The sequence below is a fragment of the Platalea leucorodia genome (assembly GCF_965183815.1).
Source record: "Platalea leucorodia genome assembly, chromosome: 1".
Taxonomy (NCBI): Eukaryota; Metazoa; Chordata; class Aves; order Pelecaniformes; family Threskiornithidae; genus Platalea; species Platalea leucorodia.
Window position 1 is genome coordinate 20,393,661 of NC_138823.1, and position 21,900 is coordinate 20,415,560.

At 37.6% G+C, this 21,900-nt stretch overlaps 1 protein-coding gene across 2 annotated transcripts in view; it reads left to right on the top strand.

Moving 5' to 3' along the window:
- The window catches only part of RSPO2 (R-spondin 2), a gene marked incomplete at both ends in the record, with an annotated part of 113,352 nt that overhangs the window by 52,523 nt on the left and 38,929 nt on the right, over positions 1-21,900 (top strand). The window contains 3 exons of one of the 2 annotated variants that reach the window (XM_082310222.1): positions 3,408-3,596; positions 15,313-15,456; positions 16,507-16,695. In XM_082310222.1, coding sequence (XP_082166348.1) covers positions 3,408-3,596; positions 15,313-15,456; positions 16,507-16,695 — 522 coding nt within the window. Of the gene's footprint in view, positions 1-3,407; positions 3,597-15,312; positions 15,457-16,506; positions 16,702-21,900 lie in introns of both variants that reach the window. The other variant, XM_082310223.1, reaches the window with a different exon arrangement.

Here is a 21,900-nt window from a genome sequence, read left to right on the forward strand (position 1 = left end):
AGTTATCACTATGTGACCATTAACTATGTGACGGTCTTGAACTCTGTTATCCAAATTCAATGTGTGAGTTTAATAATCATTCATTTAAGTAATAATACACGTGTCACATCTATGATACCTCACATCTGAGGATTTCAGAGCAGTTTACAACTTTTGATGAACTGAATCTCATGGCATTCCTATAAGACAGAAAAAAATACGGGCATAGAAGTTACAAATCATTTGTTAAGGCTGCTCAGGAGACAAAGAAGGAGAGTCTAGATGTCATGGTTTGCGGAACCTACGCACAAGTTAAAATTTTGGGATAAATATATACAACTTACAAAATTACTATATTATTTAACTCTCTCATATATCTTGTGTTGACTTTAAGCTGTGAAAGATGTGCTGTCCATCTCCTAAAAAAATGATAGCATGGGATAATAGAGGATCATTTTATGTGGTTATCTCCTTTTCATGTGAGAGTATGTTAGGACAGAGCCCAGGGAAGTCAGCATAATTAAATTTGTCTGCAGAACAAAAGGTTATCAACAAAGATATCTTCCCAGAAATAGAAAAAAGAGGTACTTGAGGAGGGTAACATGTGGATGGTCATACATAAAGGAAAGCTGGACAGTAGAGTCAAACTGAGAGACATTTTGTAGCTGAGAGGTCTGAATTTTAATGGGGGTCAATGAGGGAAGGTGGATATGAGACCGACATGGACACTACAAATGCATCTGCTCAAGACCGTAATCCCTGCTCCCCCAACCAGACTATTGAGAATAGTAGCCTTTAGCTATACCCATGCTGTTTAGCAATTGGCCTGGCCCTAAGTCATAATCATGTATATTCTTCTGTTTAAAGTTTCTGAAATAATGCAAGGATTGCACAGCATGCTTGGATTGTGGGTTTTTATGACAACCATTATATGTTGGGTGGTGTGAGTGTAAGGGGTATGGCTAATGAAAGGAGAACCCAAGTGTAAGGGGCGAGTCCTGCTCCAGAGTGCTAGTAAAGGGTACGAGGACTATGTGGCAGAGTGGTGCAGTCTTGTTCATGTTGCTGACTTGGAGGATTCCTTGGAGCAGACTCTCCCCAGGGGCATATATGGGTTATGTTTTGGAAGGAGTTAATTCTCTCCAGAGAGGAGCATAGGGCTGGAGTGACAGCTACACAGGGTGGACAGTCAAGGCTGAAGCCTGGAGTGAACTGGGGAGCTGGGTTATTTGATGTCAGTATTGCATAGCTGCTCAAGAGGGGCATAGAGAAAAAATAAATCCTTGATTTGGGGAAGAAACAACATGCTGTGTATGAGATTCTGACTTAAGCTGATTCAAACTCCAAAAACCACTTTGAGTAGTGAATAAATTCAGGCATCTTGCATCTTTACTTTTGCTTTGTTCCTTTTAATTCTTTTGTTAAAGTACAAACTTCTCTGAGGAACCTTGAACAAGCTGTGCAGGTACAGATTTACTGACAGCGAGATGCAAGGAGACTAAAAGGGGATTCAGAAGTCTACAGGATTGCCCACCATGTGTTAAGTAACAATTGCTTTGGAGTACAGAGTCACATATTATTTGATGTGGTTACAGATAGGCAATCCCTGCCGACAGTGAGATGAGGAATACATCCAGGCCTAGCTCATCATCTGTTTGTTTCTCTTCTTATATGTCTTTGAAGACGTGGATTGGGAATGAGAATAGTTGCAAGATGAACTGTAGGAAAAGTTATATCTGAGGTCTTGTAGGCAGCAGGAGATGGGAATTGGTTTAGGAGTATAAGGCAGTTGGTCTGGTAGGGTGTGTCATTACAAAGGGGTTAACAGAGAGCCAAAGAATCTTACATATACCATAGGGGGCAAGGATGCTATTCCCATCAAGAGGATGTCACCAGGTGAGCCTGGTGCCAGAGGACTCCAACACTCAAAGTGTCCCACTGGCTGAGCTGTTTCGCACCAGATTGCTTGGCTTCTCGTCCTGCCTGCCACCCACTAGGATTATTTTGTACAAGATCAGAGTTGAATGCTGTCGTGCTGAACTCGGGGAGGCATGTGTGGGGGACGGGAGCAGAGAGGGAGTGGGAATGTGGTGTGCAGATGTGTGAAGGTGAGAGTAAAGCTTATCAGCTACTGGTTCTAGAGGGTAGTGGGCTTTTCCTTTTTTCTTTTCTCAGCTCTGCTGGTGAAGTCATCCATTGAGCAACCTCAATTATCCATCCATCCAAGATAAAAGTACCAGAGTACTATGTTAGGGTGTGGATACTTTTAGATATTTAAAAATATAACAATTAAACATAGTCCTTGCCCTTTTTTGGCCAGGTGCCCTCAGTGTGGCCTCTATTAAAAAGCTCTTGAGACCCCAAAGGCACTTTCCTTGTGTTGCATAATATTTTTCTTTTGTTTCCAGTAAACCAGGTTTTAACTGGCAAATTTCTGTGAAGTCCTGTAGCCAATTTAATATTTAAAACAGACCTGTTAAGCTATGCTGGTTTCAGGAATGTCTTTAGCCATCCTCCCTCTGCTAACCTGCTGTGCTGACTCAGTGCCTGAGAAGGAGTTGACAGCCTATGGGGACCAGGGAGTGTTCTGTGACTCTGCAGAAAGGCAGGATAGTAAAAGCTCGTACGGGCCAAGAGTGATGCAGCTAAGGTTTGTGTTGCAGTATCCGTCAAGTAATTTTAAGAAAAAAAGAAAAAAAGATAATAGAATTAGTTGAAGGCACAGCAGCTGATGACCTAAAATGGTAATCTGCACTAAACGCCTTCCTTCGGTAATATCTGTGCATATGGTTTTCAGCCCATTTTGGGTAGAAACTTGTAGAAAAAGGCTCTTAGAAGTTAAAACTGCTACTCTTTTTTGGAAATAATCATCTTGACATTCTCATTAGAAGGACCAAGAAGAGACTGCAAGATAGCTGTTCTAGTACCCTGAGAGCTATGAGACAGCATTCTTTGCTATTGCATTCTTTAATATTGCTCTTTTCACAAGTCAGAAGTTGCATTAGTGTGGTTGCTAGATTTCCATGGACGTATCATTCCAGGTGCATATATCAGGGTGCTGATGTTCTTATATTTTGCTGCTGTTATGTGCTTATGTGCTCAGGTTCAAACTAGGATTCAGCACCTGGGTTTTACTTATGTTGCACTGATGAACTTGATATAGCTTGGTCTCTGCTTGCTTGTACCTTTATTTAAAAAGTGTGTAAATTCATTAAATTGCCCTTCATACAACTAAAAATATAGAGATTGCATTTCTTTTTATTCACTTGCCAGTGCAGATGTATGAGAATGAGTACACTTTCAGAACCTTCCTTTCAAAACTACTTGTAATCATGTAGTAGATAAGTAATACTTTAGAGGGAAGAGGACCTCCAGCCAAAATAATTTCCAAATGATCTTAAAGTGTAATTTATCTTCTTATTTTGCAGCTAGCTATGGACAAAATCCAATTTGCAAAGGCTGTTTATCTTGTTCAAAGGATAATGGGTGTATCAGATGCCAACACAAGTTATTCTTCTTCTTACGACGAGAAGGAATGAGACAATATGGTGAATGCTTGCATTCCTGCCCATCAGGGTACTACGGACTCCGAACGCCAGATATGAACAGATGTTCAAGTGAGTTTTTTTTGCACGCTTACATTCACTTTTGTAGGAAGGCCATAATTCACATTCAGTTTTTAAGATGATGTGTTGTGGAACATGATGATATTTTCACAGATGTCTCAGGATCATCATAAAACTTCTTTGCTAAAGAACATCCCAGCTCATTCCAAGATATGTAACATTCAGCAGATTAAATAGTTGATGCATTAACCTAGTTTTTATTGTTGTTGCTATTTTTATTGTTATTATTGCTTTAGTTGGAAGGGAAATTTAGGAAAGAATGGTGATTTAAGCAGATATTCCTAGTTTTAACAAACAAACTCCCATTATATGAAAATAAAAAGGATTAAGCATTAATTTAACAGTGCCTCATGTAGGTACTAGTCAGTATACGCACTATATATGGGTGGGCTTCTTGTCATGCTTTTTGTTCCCACACAAATTTCAGGTGACCAGACACCTCACACCAGACATGCTTTAATATGTAAGTGTTGCTATTTTAATAAAACAGATGTACTATTAAAAACAAACAAACAACCTTTCACTTTTAGTACTGCATTTTATTTGGAAATTTACAACCTGCTAATGTGCAACAAGATTCCCTGTTTGCATGTTTGTGCCTAGAAGCACAACTGTTAAAACCAATGAGTGCTCTGGTATCTCTACACATTATTTCAGCGTCTGGCAGTTGTGCCAGTATCGATTTTTCCATATGCTCATATGTGGAGTATTACCCATATGGATTATTAATCATTGCTGTTACCTCTAATTCTTATTTATGTGGGGGGTGGGTGTGTGTGTGTGTGTGTCATAGCCTAACCAGAATTAGGTCAACCTAAGAATCTGAAGTGAGAAATAGCTTGTCTTTGCTTCCTGGAATAATCAAGTGTCTGTTAAACGCACAGCACTCTCCCCCTCAGTGCTGTGGTGTGTCACTGGGATGCACTGCGTTGTGAGAAAGCAGGTGCTGGCTTTCACGTCACACATAACCCTGAGATCCATGTGAGGTCACTCCATGGCAGTCTGGGCTGGAGGGGGAGCACTCATGGCTGTGCTTGGACCTGTCCCAGTCCATGCAATGATGTCCCGCCTCTTTCTACCCATTCCCTGTGCAGGCTCTGTGGATGTGGTATTCTTCACGTTGTGTTCCCAACTGCTATGTAATATTGCTGAGTGCTGCCTAATCTGTACCAGGTGGCTAGGTTTTGATGAAAAATTAAATGAGACCAGTATACGGTTTATGTATCCCTTCTGTAAAGTAATTTAGGATCTTGGCCTTAATTTTCATAACACATTTGTGAATTCAGCAACTCGTCCACTTTAATCCTTTCAAAACTGAGCTGTAAAAACTTGTCTATGTAAAAAAGTTTTTGAATATAGTTACAGTTTTGGGAAATAGATGAATTTATCTATATTAGCCTGTACTGTGCTTGTGAGATAGGAAAAGTAGTCTGTACTGGCAGTCTTTACTTTCTTAAAAAGAAAAAAAAAGTTATTTACAGAAGGTGGATGCTGAATTCAATATAACTTTGCTTCATTTTTATCACTTACAGAAAGCGGCCTTTTTCCCTGAGTTACAGGATTGGTTTTGAAAAGCATAAATGCGAGTTGTGTCCAACCCATATTGGCATGTGTTGAGCACTGGATATTTAACTCACCCTCATACCTTTGACAGTCTCCCCCTGTGAGAATAATGATGCAGTTGCATTTACTGACCAGTCCTGGTTTCCCTCCAATGATTTTTTTGTATTGTATATTTTTATTTTAGCGTAACTGCCAACTGGTATATTTATAAATCACATCTTCATTTTTGTTCTTGGTTTGGTGATCTTGCATGGCACATACATTGCATTGTGGACACACAGACAATTTGTGGGTTGAAGTTGAGTTAAAATAAACATTCTTAAAAAATAGAATAAGTTTCTTCCTACTTGATGTTAGATACTTTTAGGTACGCTTAGTTACAGACTCCATTGCCCAGATAGTATTGTCTCAGCTAAAAATAATAAAAATTCTGGCTATGTTAAAATCCTTCTGGGAGTTACAGGGCTTGAATTACATAAGTTGAAATGATTTCTGCCCTATTAATATCTTTATAGGCACAAAAGCTGTTTAACATTTTATTACTGAAACACTTGCCCATTTTTGTTAGAGAAGCAATAGAACATATTTTTTATGGAAAATGTTGACATGGTTTTAAAAGCCAAACATAGTTAGTGCCAAATGTAACACAATAAATACTACAGCCAAGTGCAGCAGCTCTAAAATGATGGAAATTTTGAATTTCGGGACTAATTTTCTTTTCTACATGTAAGCAGTATGTGTGTCTTGAATTTGCTAAGTGGTTCTAGACTGTTTTTCTAGTAACAGTGAATCATGTAATTTTGAGACTGCTTGTCTCTTGAAATCGATGTAGAGTTTCCTGCTGGAGATGATTTTCCCCCAGTATGAGACTGCAGTACATTTGGACACAAAATTGGAAAGTGTTGAGTGTCTTCTGTAGAATACCCAAGAGAAGAGCTACACTTTGTTAATTTTCCAAGAAATTTTATTAATTAATGACTGAACTGCTCCAACAAGAAATAATTTCCTGAGAAAAAAACAAGAGTGAATTAAACAGTAAGATGAAATCTGTCACCGGGGTGGTTGGTTTAACATTGGTCTGATTAATGGATCAAGCCTATCTTGAACCTTTCAACTTAGTCTGTATCCATAGTAACCTCTACAGTTTTAGGGGGAGGATGTACTCAGAGTTTAGAAATTACAGCTCCCTTCAGCTTTGGTTGGCTACTCCATTTGTTAGATTCACCTTCTTTCTCACAGGAGGCTCTGACATGGCTAAAATTGTAATTTCCCCTTCCATGCACCTTAAGTAAAAACAAGATAGAAAAGAAGCTTTTAAACAAATTGAGCATTTATTAAAGACATATAGTTAATTCACTGTATGAAGAAAGGTAATGATTTTTTTTGAACTTTGTTACAAAATAGCAAGACATCATTAATATATCATGGCTTGACTATTTCTTATGTAGTATAGAAGAGCATATGACCTTCTGAGACTATTGTAGCCAGTGCAACTGTAACTGTCTGTCAGAGGGTTCAATTACCACAGGGGCAGCACTATTTGCTTTAAATAAAATACTTTTTCTGACTTTTTAGAAATTGTTTTCATTAATTTTGTGTATGTTTCCTTCAAATATGACTTTATCTTTTAAAAACAAGCTTAATATAGCATTTGGGATTTTGAAAGTGAAGCTGGATGTCCAGAAATTGAGGTCTACCTATCATTTTATAGGCATTTATTTTTTTTCCTTATCTCTTCCACTTTCTTTTCCTCCTTCAAATGGATTTGGATTTTTTTTAATTTGGAATTTTTTGATTTTTGACCTTACTTTGTGTTTTGACAAAAGAGTTTTGTTCCATCTGTCTGGCAACAAAAATCATCATAGTGCTTTGAATTAAGATTTATTAAATCTGTAGTCAATTTAGATTTAATAGGGCAATTGTATATTTGTAAAGCACTAATTGAAAACACTGTGGTTTGGCATTTATTTAAAAAATGTCAACTAATTAATCAAGATTAGAACATACTGGAAATGTATCGCTAAGTGTTTATTAAGTGAATTTATTTAAAAAAATATCCTCAGTATAGTATTTTATAATTAGGATGATGTATTCTAAGCATTGTTCTCCATGAAATAGTAGACCTGTGTTAAACTTCAGGACCTGTTACAGTCAAGTGACTGCATATCATTCTCTAGCACTCATGTTCAGTCCCTGCCAAAGTTGTAGCTTAAAAATCTTTATTTGTATAATAATAATAAACATGCAACTACCTAGGCCACATCTACTTAGGAGGTTAAATAGCTAGCTATCATAGATATTCCCTTGTAGGCTAAAGTTCTTTTGCTTATGATTTTCCTCCTCTCCTTACTGTCTCCTCAGTGACTTTCCTGAAAGTTTTGGTCTCTCTTCTCTTTCCATTGGTTGTTCAACTGACACTCCATCCACTATAAGAACTGCTCACATCATAGCTTTCTTCAGCATCTTGCCTGTGTCTCCTGCTCTTGCTAGCACTAGCACAGTCTTTGTCCCTCATGTGCCCTTGTATCCTCAAGGTGAGTTATAACACGTGTAGTCTGTCTGGATTTTTGAAGTCTCTTCCAGCTCAGGAAATTCTGGAGGTGATTAGCACAGAAGGTGGTGCTGGTCAATTGGTGTGGAGTGCCAATGGACACATCAGGATGGCAGCACAAAGTTAAGTCCGGAGCACCAATGCTGTTTTACTGAGCAGAAAAGGGATGGGAGCAGGAGTTGGAAGCAGTGAGTGTGACCAGCTGTCTTTTCCACTATGTGTACTACCAGATATCTTTGTTATGAAGGGAGTTATGGATGGATAATCGATCACATTGATTATGTTTAGAAAGGGACAACGTGACAATGGAAATGCTACAGAATATGGATCTTTCACAAAGGCAAAATAAGGCTCATTTAAAATTTTCAAGATTATGCATATCAGTAACAATACTTTACAAATTAGTAACTGATTTTTACAGTTGAGATAGACATCTTTTGACCTTAAAATTCATCATATTGCACTTAGTATGAGAAACTAATAGAGTAAACCTTCTTCTAATATAGTAAACCTTCTTCATGGATACAACTTACTCCCAGGGAGATTCTGATTGGACATGAGAGGTAAATTTTTCACAATGAGAAGAGTCAATCATTGGAATAATCTCCCCAGGGAAGTGGCTGACTCCACTACACTGAACACGTTTAAGACTCAGCTGGACAGGGTGCTGGGCCATCTCGTCTAGACTGTGCTCTTGCCTAGAAAGGTTGGACCAGGTGATCCTTGAGGTCCCTTCCAACCTGGTATTCTGTGATTCTATGATTCTTGTTAAGGTATGTTAAAATATGAAGCACACGCATCTTAATATGGAGCATTTTACACTTTATTTTGAGCTTCAGAAGCATTATATTTCCCTACAATTCAGCTTATTCTGCATCACCTTATAAGCTGGTGATAAATTTACTATGGAAGGCTAGTATTTGTTTTGGTAACGTTATGCTCTCTGTAATTGTAGCACAGAAAGCAGTTGTTTACAGGAGCACATACTCTTTTTTTACAATAACAGACATATACACATATGCACATGAGTCTAAATTTCATTCAATATCTGAATTTGTATTTTGAACTCCTGGGCTTTTGGTTCCTTCTCTATAATGTAAGTCTGTCAATTCTTTAATGCTTATTTTAAAAGAAAAATGAGTAGGAGTGGCTTATCATGAATGTCAGGAAGCCAAAGCAGATCACGAAAATCTTTTAATATCACTGTGGTTTATCTGCTTAAAATATATCTCTAATTTGGGCATGATTTGTAATCCAGGCTTTCTCCTTCCAGAGTTCTTTAATGCACCATTTATGTAGTTTTCTATAAATATTGTAAGTTTCATCCATGTCAATCAGATTTTTTTTTTAATGATATTCAAGTAAATGGCAGAGGAACATTTGGGTCAATATAAATGAGATTATAAAGCCTAAATACAAATGTTTTATTGCTGGCTAGCTAAATGCACTTCTTATAGATCAGATTGGTTGCCCTAGCCTTGACTGAAACATGGCTCATAGCTATTACTTTTTTAAAAAATCTCGTGTATGTGCAAAAACACTTCAGAAGAAAATTATTTCTGAAGTGCCATGGGGTGCTAGAGCTCACTGAAAATTAAGGAAAAGGGGACTTTGGCTCCTAAGTCCTGCACATAACTTATCTTTTGCCACTCTGTTTCAGTAAGAAAAGTTGAAGATGTTTTAAATTTCTGTCTTTGGATTCTTTCCTGACAATGACCTTTTTTAAGGGAGATATTATGATCCTTTTTTCTCCGCTGTAGAACCGAAGAATTTGGTCCTTCAGTTTGGTAGGTTTCCTGGCCATTGACTGAGGAGTGGCACAGTATTAGCTCATGGAGATATGTTTCTTGCTTGAGCATATTCTGTAAGAGCTCTCAAGCATGGAAGCACTTTTACGTACTATAATCTACCCTCGTGCTCTACTGAAATGTCAGTCATTCAAGTGCTTACTCTCCTGCCAGCCTAAATTAAGAGATTGCACAATATCAATAGACCTTCCATTGGAGAAGTTATATATCTTGTCCTGTAAATCAGAGCTCTGAACTCTGTCGAAGGGCTAAATTCAGAACTTATAAGTTCAGAAGGGATAAGTTCAGAATGAAGGGATAAGTTTCAGAACTCTGTTGAAGGGATAAGTTTTTGTTTCACTTTGTTTTGTCTGACACTGAAGATATATGAGCAAATCACTTCTGTCTAATTTCAGCCCAGTTTAGCTAGACTGGACAAAGTAGGACTTCTCTTCCACCCTTTCCCCTGGGAGGTGAAGTCATGGAGCTGTGAATTTATAACCACTCCTGTGAGAGGTTGTGATTGAAAATAGACTTCTAGAAAGTTAGCTTTTCTAACTTTTGGAGTATTGCTCTTCTTCAGTTCTCACTTTTCACTTTATAAATATGTGTTTACCATGAAAGATTATCTTTCATTAGGATTAGGATTTTTAATATTAATTTTGTCCATTAAAGTCATTGCAGTGGGCTCTGGTCTATCTGATGGGATAAGAAAGTTATTAGTTTAAAACTGCCCTTGCTGAAGTAATTAGGACTTTTGCCATGGATTTCAGTGAGGTCAGAATATTGTTCTTTTAGCATTTACATACAACTCTTGTGGGAAGTATGGTGTAACATTTTAAAAAATGTCATCTGTTTAGAAATAGGCTGTGCTAATCAGACATAGCGGCAGATTTCTCTGGGCCTCCCTGGGTGTTTTTTGAAGTCCAGTTATGTGAGGACGGTACCAGAGGAAGATGTGTGGTCTACATATGGGGGTGGCTTTCAGTGGTGTTTTATACCTTTCACATGGAAGGATGGAAGCAAATATTTGACTTTCTGACTTTTCCAAGATAGAAACACTGGAAAGAAAATACGAGATTGTGCTAGAAGAGCTGTGGTAAGAGTGTTATGATGAGTCTGAGAAGTCCTGGCTATGTAGAGGGTAGTAGAGCCAGTGGGATATAAAGAGACATGATACTGAGCACGAATAGAAAGCATTTGAGGTCTGGTAGGAAGCAGACCCTTGATGAGACACCGCAAATTGAATACAAGTGAAAGAAGAGGCAGGGACTCACAAGTGTCTGCCCCTAACCTACAGACCTCTTGTTGCTAGCTAAATGGGAACAGCATCAATGAAGCACCCTTTGCTTCTTCACTCTCAGGTTCTGAAGATTAGGTTTCCAACCTTGTCCTTGTTGCCCTGCAAGTATGGTAGGCCTGCCAAAGGTATGTGATTGTTCTTTGGGGTTCTGCACAACTGAATTTATCAACTCTTTCTCCCCTCAACACCAATCTTACCTTTCCCCGTGCCTCCAAAGCTTCCACTTCTAGGCTCTCTCTCCTTACTGCTTCTAAAATCTCCCAGGCAGTTACTCTTGACTATCTGGAAACCTCTAGCGGGCACCATTTTCTGTTTATTTTTAGAGAAAAGAAATCAAAACATTTCTGAAGAATACTGTGGGTTATGCAATATCTATTTCTTTCCTCTAAAGAGCTCCTTGGGTTTAAAATCTTACTTATGCTCAAGTGTTTTTTTGTCTTGCTTTCTTTGAGGTTTTTTGGTGTTGTAAACTTCTAGGTAATCTTTTAAGTGGAATAAAAAGAATACACTAGCAGCATGGTTTAGCTACTGAAATTATACAGAAAATGAAACCACTGAACTGGTGAGAAAAACAATTGGATCTATGGCTAGTAAATTGAAGTAACAAAATTGCTTTTGAAAAGAACCTTCTCCAGATTAAAAAGAAAGCTCTCTTGTTCCTGTTTGTTATAATTATATCGGTAAGCTAACTAGTTAATTTAAAGGGAATCTAAAAGGATTTAGAAAGGGGTTTTGAGAAGTAGGAAGGATTTTGCTTTCCTTCCCCAGAGTTAGGTGTAAGATGGTGAGGTCAGAAAGTTCAAAGGGTTGAAAACTGTGGCAATCAGAATAAAGCAGTTCAGCTCATTACCTTTAAAAAATATTGCCCTGTTTTTTATTATATTATTTTGTGTAAAGGCTAAAACCACTTTTTAAAGTTCTTGTTTTCTTACTTATTTTATTTTATGTCAAACAGTACTTACACAGTTTTCATACTAGATTATTCATTTATTATCCAATTTATTATTTAAATAATAGTATACAAGAAATTTTTGAATTCTGCAATATACTTCCATTAAGACTTATATTTAACAAAGTATACATAGATAATGATGCTGATTAACAATAAGAAATACAAAATTTGACACAGTTATATTTAGTTTCAAAATAATGTATCTTAATACCCATAATGGAGTATCAACATTCTTTAGGGGTCCAACTAAAAACCTTCTCTCTCCATGTTGGTATGTTTAGCTGTAAAAGCAAGAGAATTTAAAGAATTCATGTATTCTAACTTACTAACCTCAGTCACAGTTAAAATAATTTCTTAATAGCACTTTTATTTAAAAAAAAAAAAAAAAAAGAAAATTTACCCCAAAAACATTTAAACAATATAATAGAATGAAGCTAGGAACCAAAAATAATAAACTCGTTAAAAATTTCTTTATTTTATAACCACTCTTATGTCAGTTTATAATTGGAAATAGACTTCTAGAAAGTTAGCTTTTTTAAATTTTGGAGTATGGCTCTTCTTTAATCCTTCAGTTTAGTTTATTTAAATTTTATATTAAAAAAAAAAAATCCCTGCAACACTTAGAGCTGCACCAGCACCCTTCATGATTTGAAACAGAGTATATGGAGGATGTCAAAAAGGAGTAGTTGTCAATCCCAGTTGATCTTCAGCTACAATGTGGTCTATTACTGAGTTAAATTATCGTTATGATTAGCACCCCGTAACCCCAAGCGTTGTAGTGAGTATCACACTGGTAAATTAATGCTTTAATTTCAGAATTCTTAAAGTATTCCTAATACTTTTTCACTATTTTCCCTTCAGTTGCATCTGATACAGATTAAATAATAGCCTTTTCATGTTTGGACTATTTTATCTTCATAGGAAAAAAATGACAATAAACTGCGTTGGTGGAAAACTCCACCCAACCTTAATCCAGGAGCCCTGCTAATGCTTCCAAAATATAATTATCATGGCAAGGACTCTACTGTGATACAAAAGTAAACTGGCATAGAAGGCAAAGCAAAAGATATAAATAGGATGAGAATTTTGGAGTATGATCAAGAAACTGAAAGAAGATTGATTCATTTGTTTAATGTTTAAATACGGGGTATTCACATATGTAGTGTTAAATAGCAACAGTTTTATGGAGGATATCCCCAGCGTAAGGTGAGGCAGGCTTTTGCCTGCTAAGCGTGTTTATATGATATCAAAAGGCAACTTGTACCACAAGTTTTTCATTTAATCCCTCTTCCACCTAAAAAAGTTCAAACAGAGTAAACTTTAAACATGTTACTCCCCAACATGTTTTGAAAGCAATAGTTAAAACATTATTTAAAAAATATACTTGCATCACTTCGATGTGAGGGAGGATCACATGATGCTAGTTTTTCTTTTAATGTTCTGTTCTGCACCTCATCATTGGACTAAATGATTTCGAAAAACCTTGATGTCTTTTCAAACTGTCTTGTGTGGGTGGGCAAGAGGCAAATGTTTTTTCTGAATATTTAAACACACTGGATGTTTGATTCAAACATTGCCATTAATAAAATACTTTCAGTACATCTTGAGTGTAACAAACCAGATTTGCAATTAACTACTGCAGTACATCTTGAGTGTAACAAACCAGATTTGCAATTAACTACTGCAGTACATCTCCAGAGCAGCTCACCTTATCATTTTGCCTTGCAGACACATTAATGTGGGGAAGAGATTTTACAGGGTCATTGTATGAGCATTGGTCTCCTGTTCTTTGGAGACTGGTTCAAACCTCATGAAAAAGAAAGTACCATTCTTGGGAGTTTCCCATAAAATAAACTGTGGATAAGAAGCCCAACTTTTGCTGCTTATATGAACACAAGTTCTAAAAGCCCTCTTGAGAGATGCTGGACACTGAAGTTGGTAGCATGCAGATTATGTGTGGTTATGTCTAAACAGAGCCTACAGATCTTCCCTTTGGCAGCAGCAGACTTCAAACTGATGTTTGTATTCCTTCTAACCAAAGAAAGGTGTACTAGCATTTGAAATACTTTTTTTCTTTTCATGGGATCTGCCTGATTTCTTGTCCAATGCCACAAGAAATCTGATCTGAAAAGCCTCATGTTTCCCTAATCACTAACAAAGAACAATTTACCACCACCACCCAGTTTAAGTGCTATGGTTTGCCCTATTTTGGCCTGCTGAAGTTCAAGAATAAATACTAAAATCTGTTTTATAAAGATTGGCTAAATTTGAAGTGTTATTAGGGGATGTTTACCAGTAGCTATTTCAGAAGTCCTTATGGTTTGTGATTTTTTTTTTCTTTAGAAAATAATGAAGAATAAATGAATGACATAAGTGACCAAAAATATTAGTATATTGTTGCATGACATAAATAACAAATGCTTCTTTCTGTGACTTCAGATAGGTGAAGACAGGATACAGTTAATGTAGTTTATATAAATTATGTATGTTAGCTGAAGGATTAGATTTTTAAAATTAATTTTAAAGTGTTCATTACTGTTCCAAATATAACGGCTTTTACTTATTAATTTTTGGAACATTTTTCCCTGGCATTTTTTTGTAGGTATGTATGGCTGACTTTCATAAGCCTCCATGTAAGTATTTCTGCTTTTCAGGTGTGCATATGATTGTTGATATGTAGTTCATTTCCAAGTTGCCATGTTTTAGTACAGAATAGGATGTTTCTGAACAGTCTGCTTCTGAGTTTATGTCTGTCTATTGTGGACAATATTTCTCTTAAATTTTCAGAGAAATCCAGTATTTCAAAAAGCAATAGTTTTGTTTTGTTTGGGTTTTTTTTGTGTTGGCTTTTGTTTTGTTTTGTTTTGGTTTGGGTTTTTTTGGTTTTTTTGTTTTGTTTTTTGCTTTTTTTTTTTTTTTTTTTTTTTACTATTGATTATAGCTTTGTCTTTTAGTCATTTAATAATGGCTGGTTTTTATGGATTAAGTGCCTTAGTAATAGAGAGGAGTTATATCCAGAAAAATTGAGACTTTTTGCATGGTAGCACATGCATATGTGTAGATATGGACATCAGACATAATATATGAAAGCATTCATTCAGCTATTTATAGGGTCACCTCATGGAAAAAAATGTATCCTGCTTGCAAGGAAAAACAATACACTGAAGACAGTACATATAATACATGCATACTTCCCAAAATAATTTGTTGCATCTTAGTTTCCTCAAAATTACTTAAATACAAAAATAATTTACATTGAACATTTTTATTCCAAAAAAGATGTAATTAACTCAAATATCACTTAACTAGAGGTTTTATCTGCAGTTTTGGTTAAAAAAAATAGGATTAAAACGGTGTAGGGGAAAATGTGGCTAACAATGACAGTTACAATTAATTGTAATTTCTCTTATAGAGCAGATAGATTTCAGGATGATAATATTCCTCATTATAGCACTTCTGGTCTTGCTATTTTATTGCTTTATAAGTCCTTTCATTTTCAGTCTTACCCTAGCTTAGATGTCTTATTGGTTCTTATGATCCTTTTGATTCAGGATGCAGAATAGAAAACTGCGACTCCTGCTTTAGCAGAGACTTTTGTACCAAATGCAAAACTGGCTTCTACTCGCACAGAGGCCGCTGCTTCCGAGGATGCCCCCCTGGATTTGCAGCCTTGGAAGAGCTTATGGAGTGTGTGGGTGAGTCTTCTAGCACAACTGTGCTGCTGAAGCAGCTCTTTTGCCAGGTGGACAAGTTCAAATACTTGTGACGCTATTTTTAAGCTGATGCTTAGTATGTTCTATCAAGAAATATTCACTAATGGATTGTGTCTGGATCTCTTTACCCTTAATGAAAATAATAATTAATAATAATAGCTTTTCCCAAACTTTGAAATATTGCATTATTGGGAATATCACTCTGTTCTGCATCAGAAAATTCTGTCCTCTTAACTGTAAATCACCTTGTATGAGAATTTATAACTCGGAATTTGTAAGATTTCAGGAAGGCCAATTTTTACATTAGAACTTTAAGTCAATGACGTACTTGCTGGACTCTTGCCCTCGTAAAACTATCTGCTCATTTTGCCTTTTACCAAGGCCAGAAACCAGGGAAAGGGCAGACTGAATACCTGTAGCATCTGGGCTTCAAATTCACTTTTAATTTCTCTGCAGCTCCCCCTTTTTCCATTAGCAAGTAACAAATATAAACCAACAAATAAGTCTTTTTAGCAGAAATTTATTTTATAACTCTGAGCCAGCATTGGCAGTTCTCACAGTATTTCTCGAGTCTCACAATTTGGTGTTTTATCTTGAAGCCTGGGAATTGTGTCAGAACTGACTCTTTCTTTCAAGAGTATTCCTTGCATTTCATGATGGAGAGGACCTGGAGATGTGAACTCTTGAGCTTTGCAAATCCAGGTGACAACCAAATAGGATTTATTTATTAAAATGAGAAAAATTTAAATCAATCTCATGATTTTAGGAGGTTTTTTGAATATTTGGGACTGACATGATATCTATACATACAGATTGATAGTCTGATGGTTTTATGCTCAAAGATTCTAAAAAGATTCTTTCAGGTTCTGTAAAAGATTTTAATTTTGTTTCTAAGTTTTTTGCATGTTAAAATAAAGCTTTCAAGTGATGCTTTCTAATAATGTATTCGAATTTAAAAAAAAAAGAATACAAATAAAAAAACCCCACCAAACCAGACGAATTGCTCACTTGTGTTTTCTTTTGCTTTATCAGAAGGCTGTGAAGTGGGTCAGTGGAGTGAGTGGGGAACTTGCAGCAGAAATAACAAAACATGTGGATTTAAGTGGGGCCTGGAAACGAGAACAAGACAAATTGTGAAGAAGCCAGCGAAAGACACGATACCGTGCCCAACCATTGCAGAATCCAGACGGTGTAAAATGGCCATGAGGCATTGTCCAGGAGGTAAGTGTAGTCCATGCCACAAAAATCTTTATGAGCTTTCCTTAACTGAAATCCTATTTCTAACTTGAAAAAAGAGCTATTTCATCCCAGCTGAAGGGGAAATCCTATCTCTGCTCTGCCAGCCAAGGCTGAAAGGCAGCAATACTATGGCAGTCCTTCTGGAAACAGAATCACAGAACCACAGAGTAGTTGAGGTTGGAAGGGATCTCTGGAGATCCTCTAGTACAACCACCTGCTTTGAGAGCAGGGTCAGCTAGAGCAGAGTGGTCAAGGTTGTGTCCAGCCAGGTTTCGAATATCTGCAAGCATCAGGAATCCACAACCTCTCTGTTGGAACAGGTTGTTCAAAGTATTCAATCACCTCTACAGTAAAAAACCTTTTTCTTAAGTTTAAATGGAATTTCCTTTATTTCAGTTTGTTCCCATTGCCTCTTGCCTTTTCACTGCACACCACCCAAGAGCCTGGCTCCATCACCTTTATTCCCTCTTATCAGGTATTTATTTATATTTGTAAGATCCTCCTGAGCCTTCTCTTCTCCAGGCTACACAGCCCAAGCCCTCTCAGCCTCTCCTTGTACAACAGATGCTCCAGTCCCTTAGGCATATTCATGGCCTTTCACTGGACTCACACCAGCCTGTACATTTGTTCGTTTGCTGGGGAGACCAGTGCTCTGGATGTATCTCACAAGTGCTGGGTAGAGGAGCAGGATCACCTCCCTCCACCAGCTGTTAATACTTTTCCTGAGGTAGATCAAGATGCTGTTGGCCGCCTTTGCTGCAAAGGCACGTTACTGGCTCATGTTCAACAAGTTGGCCACCCTTACTAAAGTCAAGATAAACAACATCCACTGCTGTCCCCTCATTCATAGAAGCACTCATTGTAGAAAGCTATCAGGTTGGTCAAGCATGATTTCCACCTCATAAATCCACAGAATCATTGAATCATCGGATGGTTTGGGTTGGGAGGGACCTTAAAGATCATCTGGTTCCAACTCCCCTGCCATGGCCAGGGACACTTTCCACTAGACCAGGTTGCTCAAAGCCGCACCCAGCCTGGCCTTGAACACTTCCCATCATGGGGTATCCACAGCTTCTCTGGGCAACCCGTTCCAGTACCTCGCCACTCTCATAGAAAAGAATTTCTTCTTTGTATCTAATCTAAATCCACCCTCTTTCAGTTTAAAGCCATTACCCCTTGTCCTATCGCTACATGCCCTTGTAAAAATTGCCTCTCCAGCTTTCTTGTAGGCCCCCTTCAGGTACTGGAAGGCTGCTATAAGGTGTCCCCGGAGCCCTCTCTTCTCCAGGCTGAACAACCCCAACTCTCCCAGCCTTTCCTCATAGGAGAGGTGCTCCATCCCTCTGATCATTTTTGTGGCCCTCCTCTGGACTTACTCCACCAGGTCTATGTCATTCTTATGTTGGGGGCCCCAGAGCTGAATGCAGTACACTAGGTGAGGCCTAATGAGAGTCGAGTAGAGGGGCAGAATCACCTCCCTCGACCTGCTGGTCACGCTTCTTTTGATGCAGCCCAGAATATGGTTGGCTTTCTGGGCTGCAAGTGCACATTGCTGGGTTATGTTGAGTTTCTCATCAACCAACACCACCAAATCCTTCTCCTCAGGGCTGCTGTCTATCCATTCTCCACCCAGCCTGTATTTGTGCTTGGGACAAACCTCTACCATCAGTGGTAGAAAGGAGTTTTTATTATCTTTTAAATTGAAATGATTAACCTTTCACTTGTGCAGGCTGAACACTTACAGAGTTTTCAGAATTTGTAGCAGAGGTGGGTGGTCAACAGGTGATAAAGATGCCATTCCTTTTGGAATCACAGGATTAAAGAAAGATGCAGGCTAGAAGGGATTTCAAGAGATCTCTAGTCCAATCTCCTGCTGCAAGCTGGGTCAGCTGTGAGATCATAGAAATAAAAGGGAATAAAGGGTTGCGGAGTCTTGAGAAAAGCCATCACCTGATGAATAAGCTAAAACTGCAATAATCTTAGTATAGGTACATAAGTAAGTTTGCTTTGTATTCTGGGATTGATGAATATATCTCTTTTTGCTTGAACATACTGCTCACCAGGATGTGTGCAAATTATACATAAAGTTTTAGCTTACAGATTAAATCTGTGCAAGCTTCATTTTTGCCTGTAGGACCCTGCCACAATCTGGAAGACAATATAAAGTTGATTCTCTGTTATCAAGGTTAACTGAGTCTGTTATGCACTCTTCCTCCCTGTCCCACTCCCTGTACTCATACACACATGCATATGCATAGTGCTACTGGGTTACCTTGTACAGCACAATTAATCTGCAACCTAAATAAACTTCTCAAAGACATCGAAAAGTGGAACCTACAAAATGAATATCTCTATAAGAAGGAAGAAGAAAAGGCAAAAAATTAAGGCTGATTTGGGCTGCCATGATATGTGTCTCATGGTATCTTTGAATGCGAGTCAGCTGCATCTACATCAAGGTTAGCTACACTTACTAGTGCTTGCAGCCTGCTGAGGTGGATGAGCTGTTCCAGTTACTTCTAACAAACTCTGAAGCCCAAATGGGGTTAGTGATCAGATCAACTGCGGAAATGTTTTACTGCTAAAATGGAAGGAAGAAAAAACAGCCTGTGTGAAGTTCTACAAGATCTTCAATCAATATCTTTTTTTGTTGTCAGATGCACGAAGTGTAGCTTGTATTGGAAAATTTGAGAAAATTGCAGAATATTTTCAATTCAACTCTATGTGGTAAAGATTTAGTCATTTATGTACCCAATGTGTATAGAGGGAAGTATTTCATGGATGCAATGTCCAGCTTCTATATAACCTCCTGGCAAGTAGAAATTTACAGATGTGGGTTTAGTCTTGATAATTTAGTTAAGATACAAATTATTCAAATTATTGTAAATAGTTTGAGCAGTGTTCTTAAGTGGACCACGATAGTTATGAATGCTGTAGCATGCTCATGTAACTGTGGTAATCTGGAGCTAATGAACATTCATACCTTTTTGTAGCAGATTCTCTTAAGTTGTTTCAAATTTTCTTGTCCTGCAATTCAGGTCACTGGTTAAAGATTTACCTCTCAAACTTCACCTTTTCAAAGGCACAGTGGTGGACTTTTCTAAGAGTTAGGAAATTTATTGCCTAGTCTATATCAAGATCTTTGAATCTCTGCATTTCTTTTCACTACGTATGAGGAAAGTTGTTGCTGCAAATACAAATTCAGTGTGAAAGGCTTGTTTCATAACCATGGGCTTCAGTAAATCCTAGAGATTACAGTCCTCTCCTGTCCTCCCATGGTATGGAATTCCCCGCTTGTGTTTTCAGAGGTATAAAAATAAATATGTACAAAACTGCAGGTTTGAACTCTCCTCACTGAATGCTGATGCTTAATACTGCTTCTGTGCAATCATATAAACCACTGGCCAGAGTATAAACTCCTTTACGTCTCCTAAGAAACTCCTGGGAGAGAGTGCGTTAGTGGTCTTTTAAATGCCTGGGGTAAGTCTTCCCCAGGCCTGGTTATCTCTGCAGGTGAGGAAGCCATGGAGATTGCTCTGTTCGAAACTCCGGCTTTGTAGTATGTTTTAATTTTGATTATATACACGACTGGTCTAAGATCTCATCCCTTAATCAGATTTAATTTAGTTAGCAGGTTGCCCCATTAGACACTCAAAACATTTCTTTGCTTACTTACTCACTGTGAAGTAGCAGGAGGCAGAGACGCTGGCTACAGGGAAGCTGAACTTGAGCAGATCCTGGCTGTTAAGGAGGAGATTCTGTGTTTTTAAAAATATAGTGTTTTCCTAATGTTAGAAATTTTGTAATCGAACTTTTAAACTGATGAAATAAGAGAAAAATGTAAGGTTAGCACTGCTGGGGGACTGAAGAACCATAATCCCTGTAAATGTCGTTTGAGAGGCTGTTAGTGAATCCTTTCTCCCTAATGTTCTCAGTACATAAACTCACACAAATGTGTAGGATAAGTATTGGATTATACAGCTAAGATGGTCGTAGATTGTGATGGATTAAATTGAGCACAGGAAGCAAGGATATTTTTGGTAGAACAGGGTCGAATAAAGTGCTTTTGACACATGCTTTCTACTTCTGTACATTTTACAGTTACTATTTATGGTCCGCATTACAGAAAATTTCCAAAACAGATTTTTACATGTTTGAGGAAGAAGTGGATTTAAATTTAGTTTTCCTACTAAGTACTTCAGTTTCATATTTATCAAGGATTGAGATGTTACTCATCAGGCCATATGGCTGTGGTACAGATCTAGCTGATGAAGAATTCTTTATCACATCCCATTATTTGCAGAGTTGTAGAGATGCAAGCTGGAATGCAAGTGAAAGATGATTTCACTTCTTTCCTACTGAAGCCAGCAACATAAGAGGATACTCTATTTGATTTCAAATATGTTACTCAGTGGTATTTTCTTATTGTCAGTACTAATTGATTTAACTGTTATTACGAGATGGGAATGTCATATTTGTGTATTTGTTCATGTTATGTATGTTACCCTGTGGCTTGGGTGTAACGTGACTCATACTATGAGAGGTTAGACTTAGAAGAAGATGACTTGTATCATTCAGGCCACCTCCTACCCATGCTCCTGTCTTCTTGATAAGGAATTTTCTCCTCTTTATCACGAAAAGAAAGAAAAAAATGTTTTTTGAAAAAGAGTGATTGCGTTACAAGCAATGGGGAAATTAGCAGGCAGAAATGTTCTATGGGCTGATACAGCTTGCTGTCTAGAGGTTTTCCCATATATTTATTATAAATATTCTCTTTTTACCTGTTATTTGTAAGTGTTCCCCATGTTCACCTCAGTAAATTACTCCTCTTTTGTGTGTACCCTGGAGGTACTTGCAGATTGCTCTCATGTTTCTTAAGTATTACAAAGGCAAGCAGAGCAGCTCTCTGCTTCTTTTAGTCTTCCATCAGACTGCAGTTCTTTCAGTTATTTGATACATGAATATTACTTTATTATTTCTAGCAAAAATCATTATGCCATTTCTGAATGCTTATTTTGGACATGAAGAAAGAAGTGAAGATGGGATGTATGTCTGCATTAATTTCCTGAGCTCGAAATAAGGAAGGTAGCAGGACAGGTCATGAGGCTATGGTGGGAGGGAATCCTTTCCTTGACACAGACATGTAACTGGATGGAGTTCATGCTGCTTGATTGGACTTTGGAGGCTTTT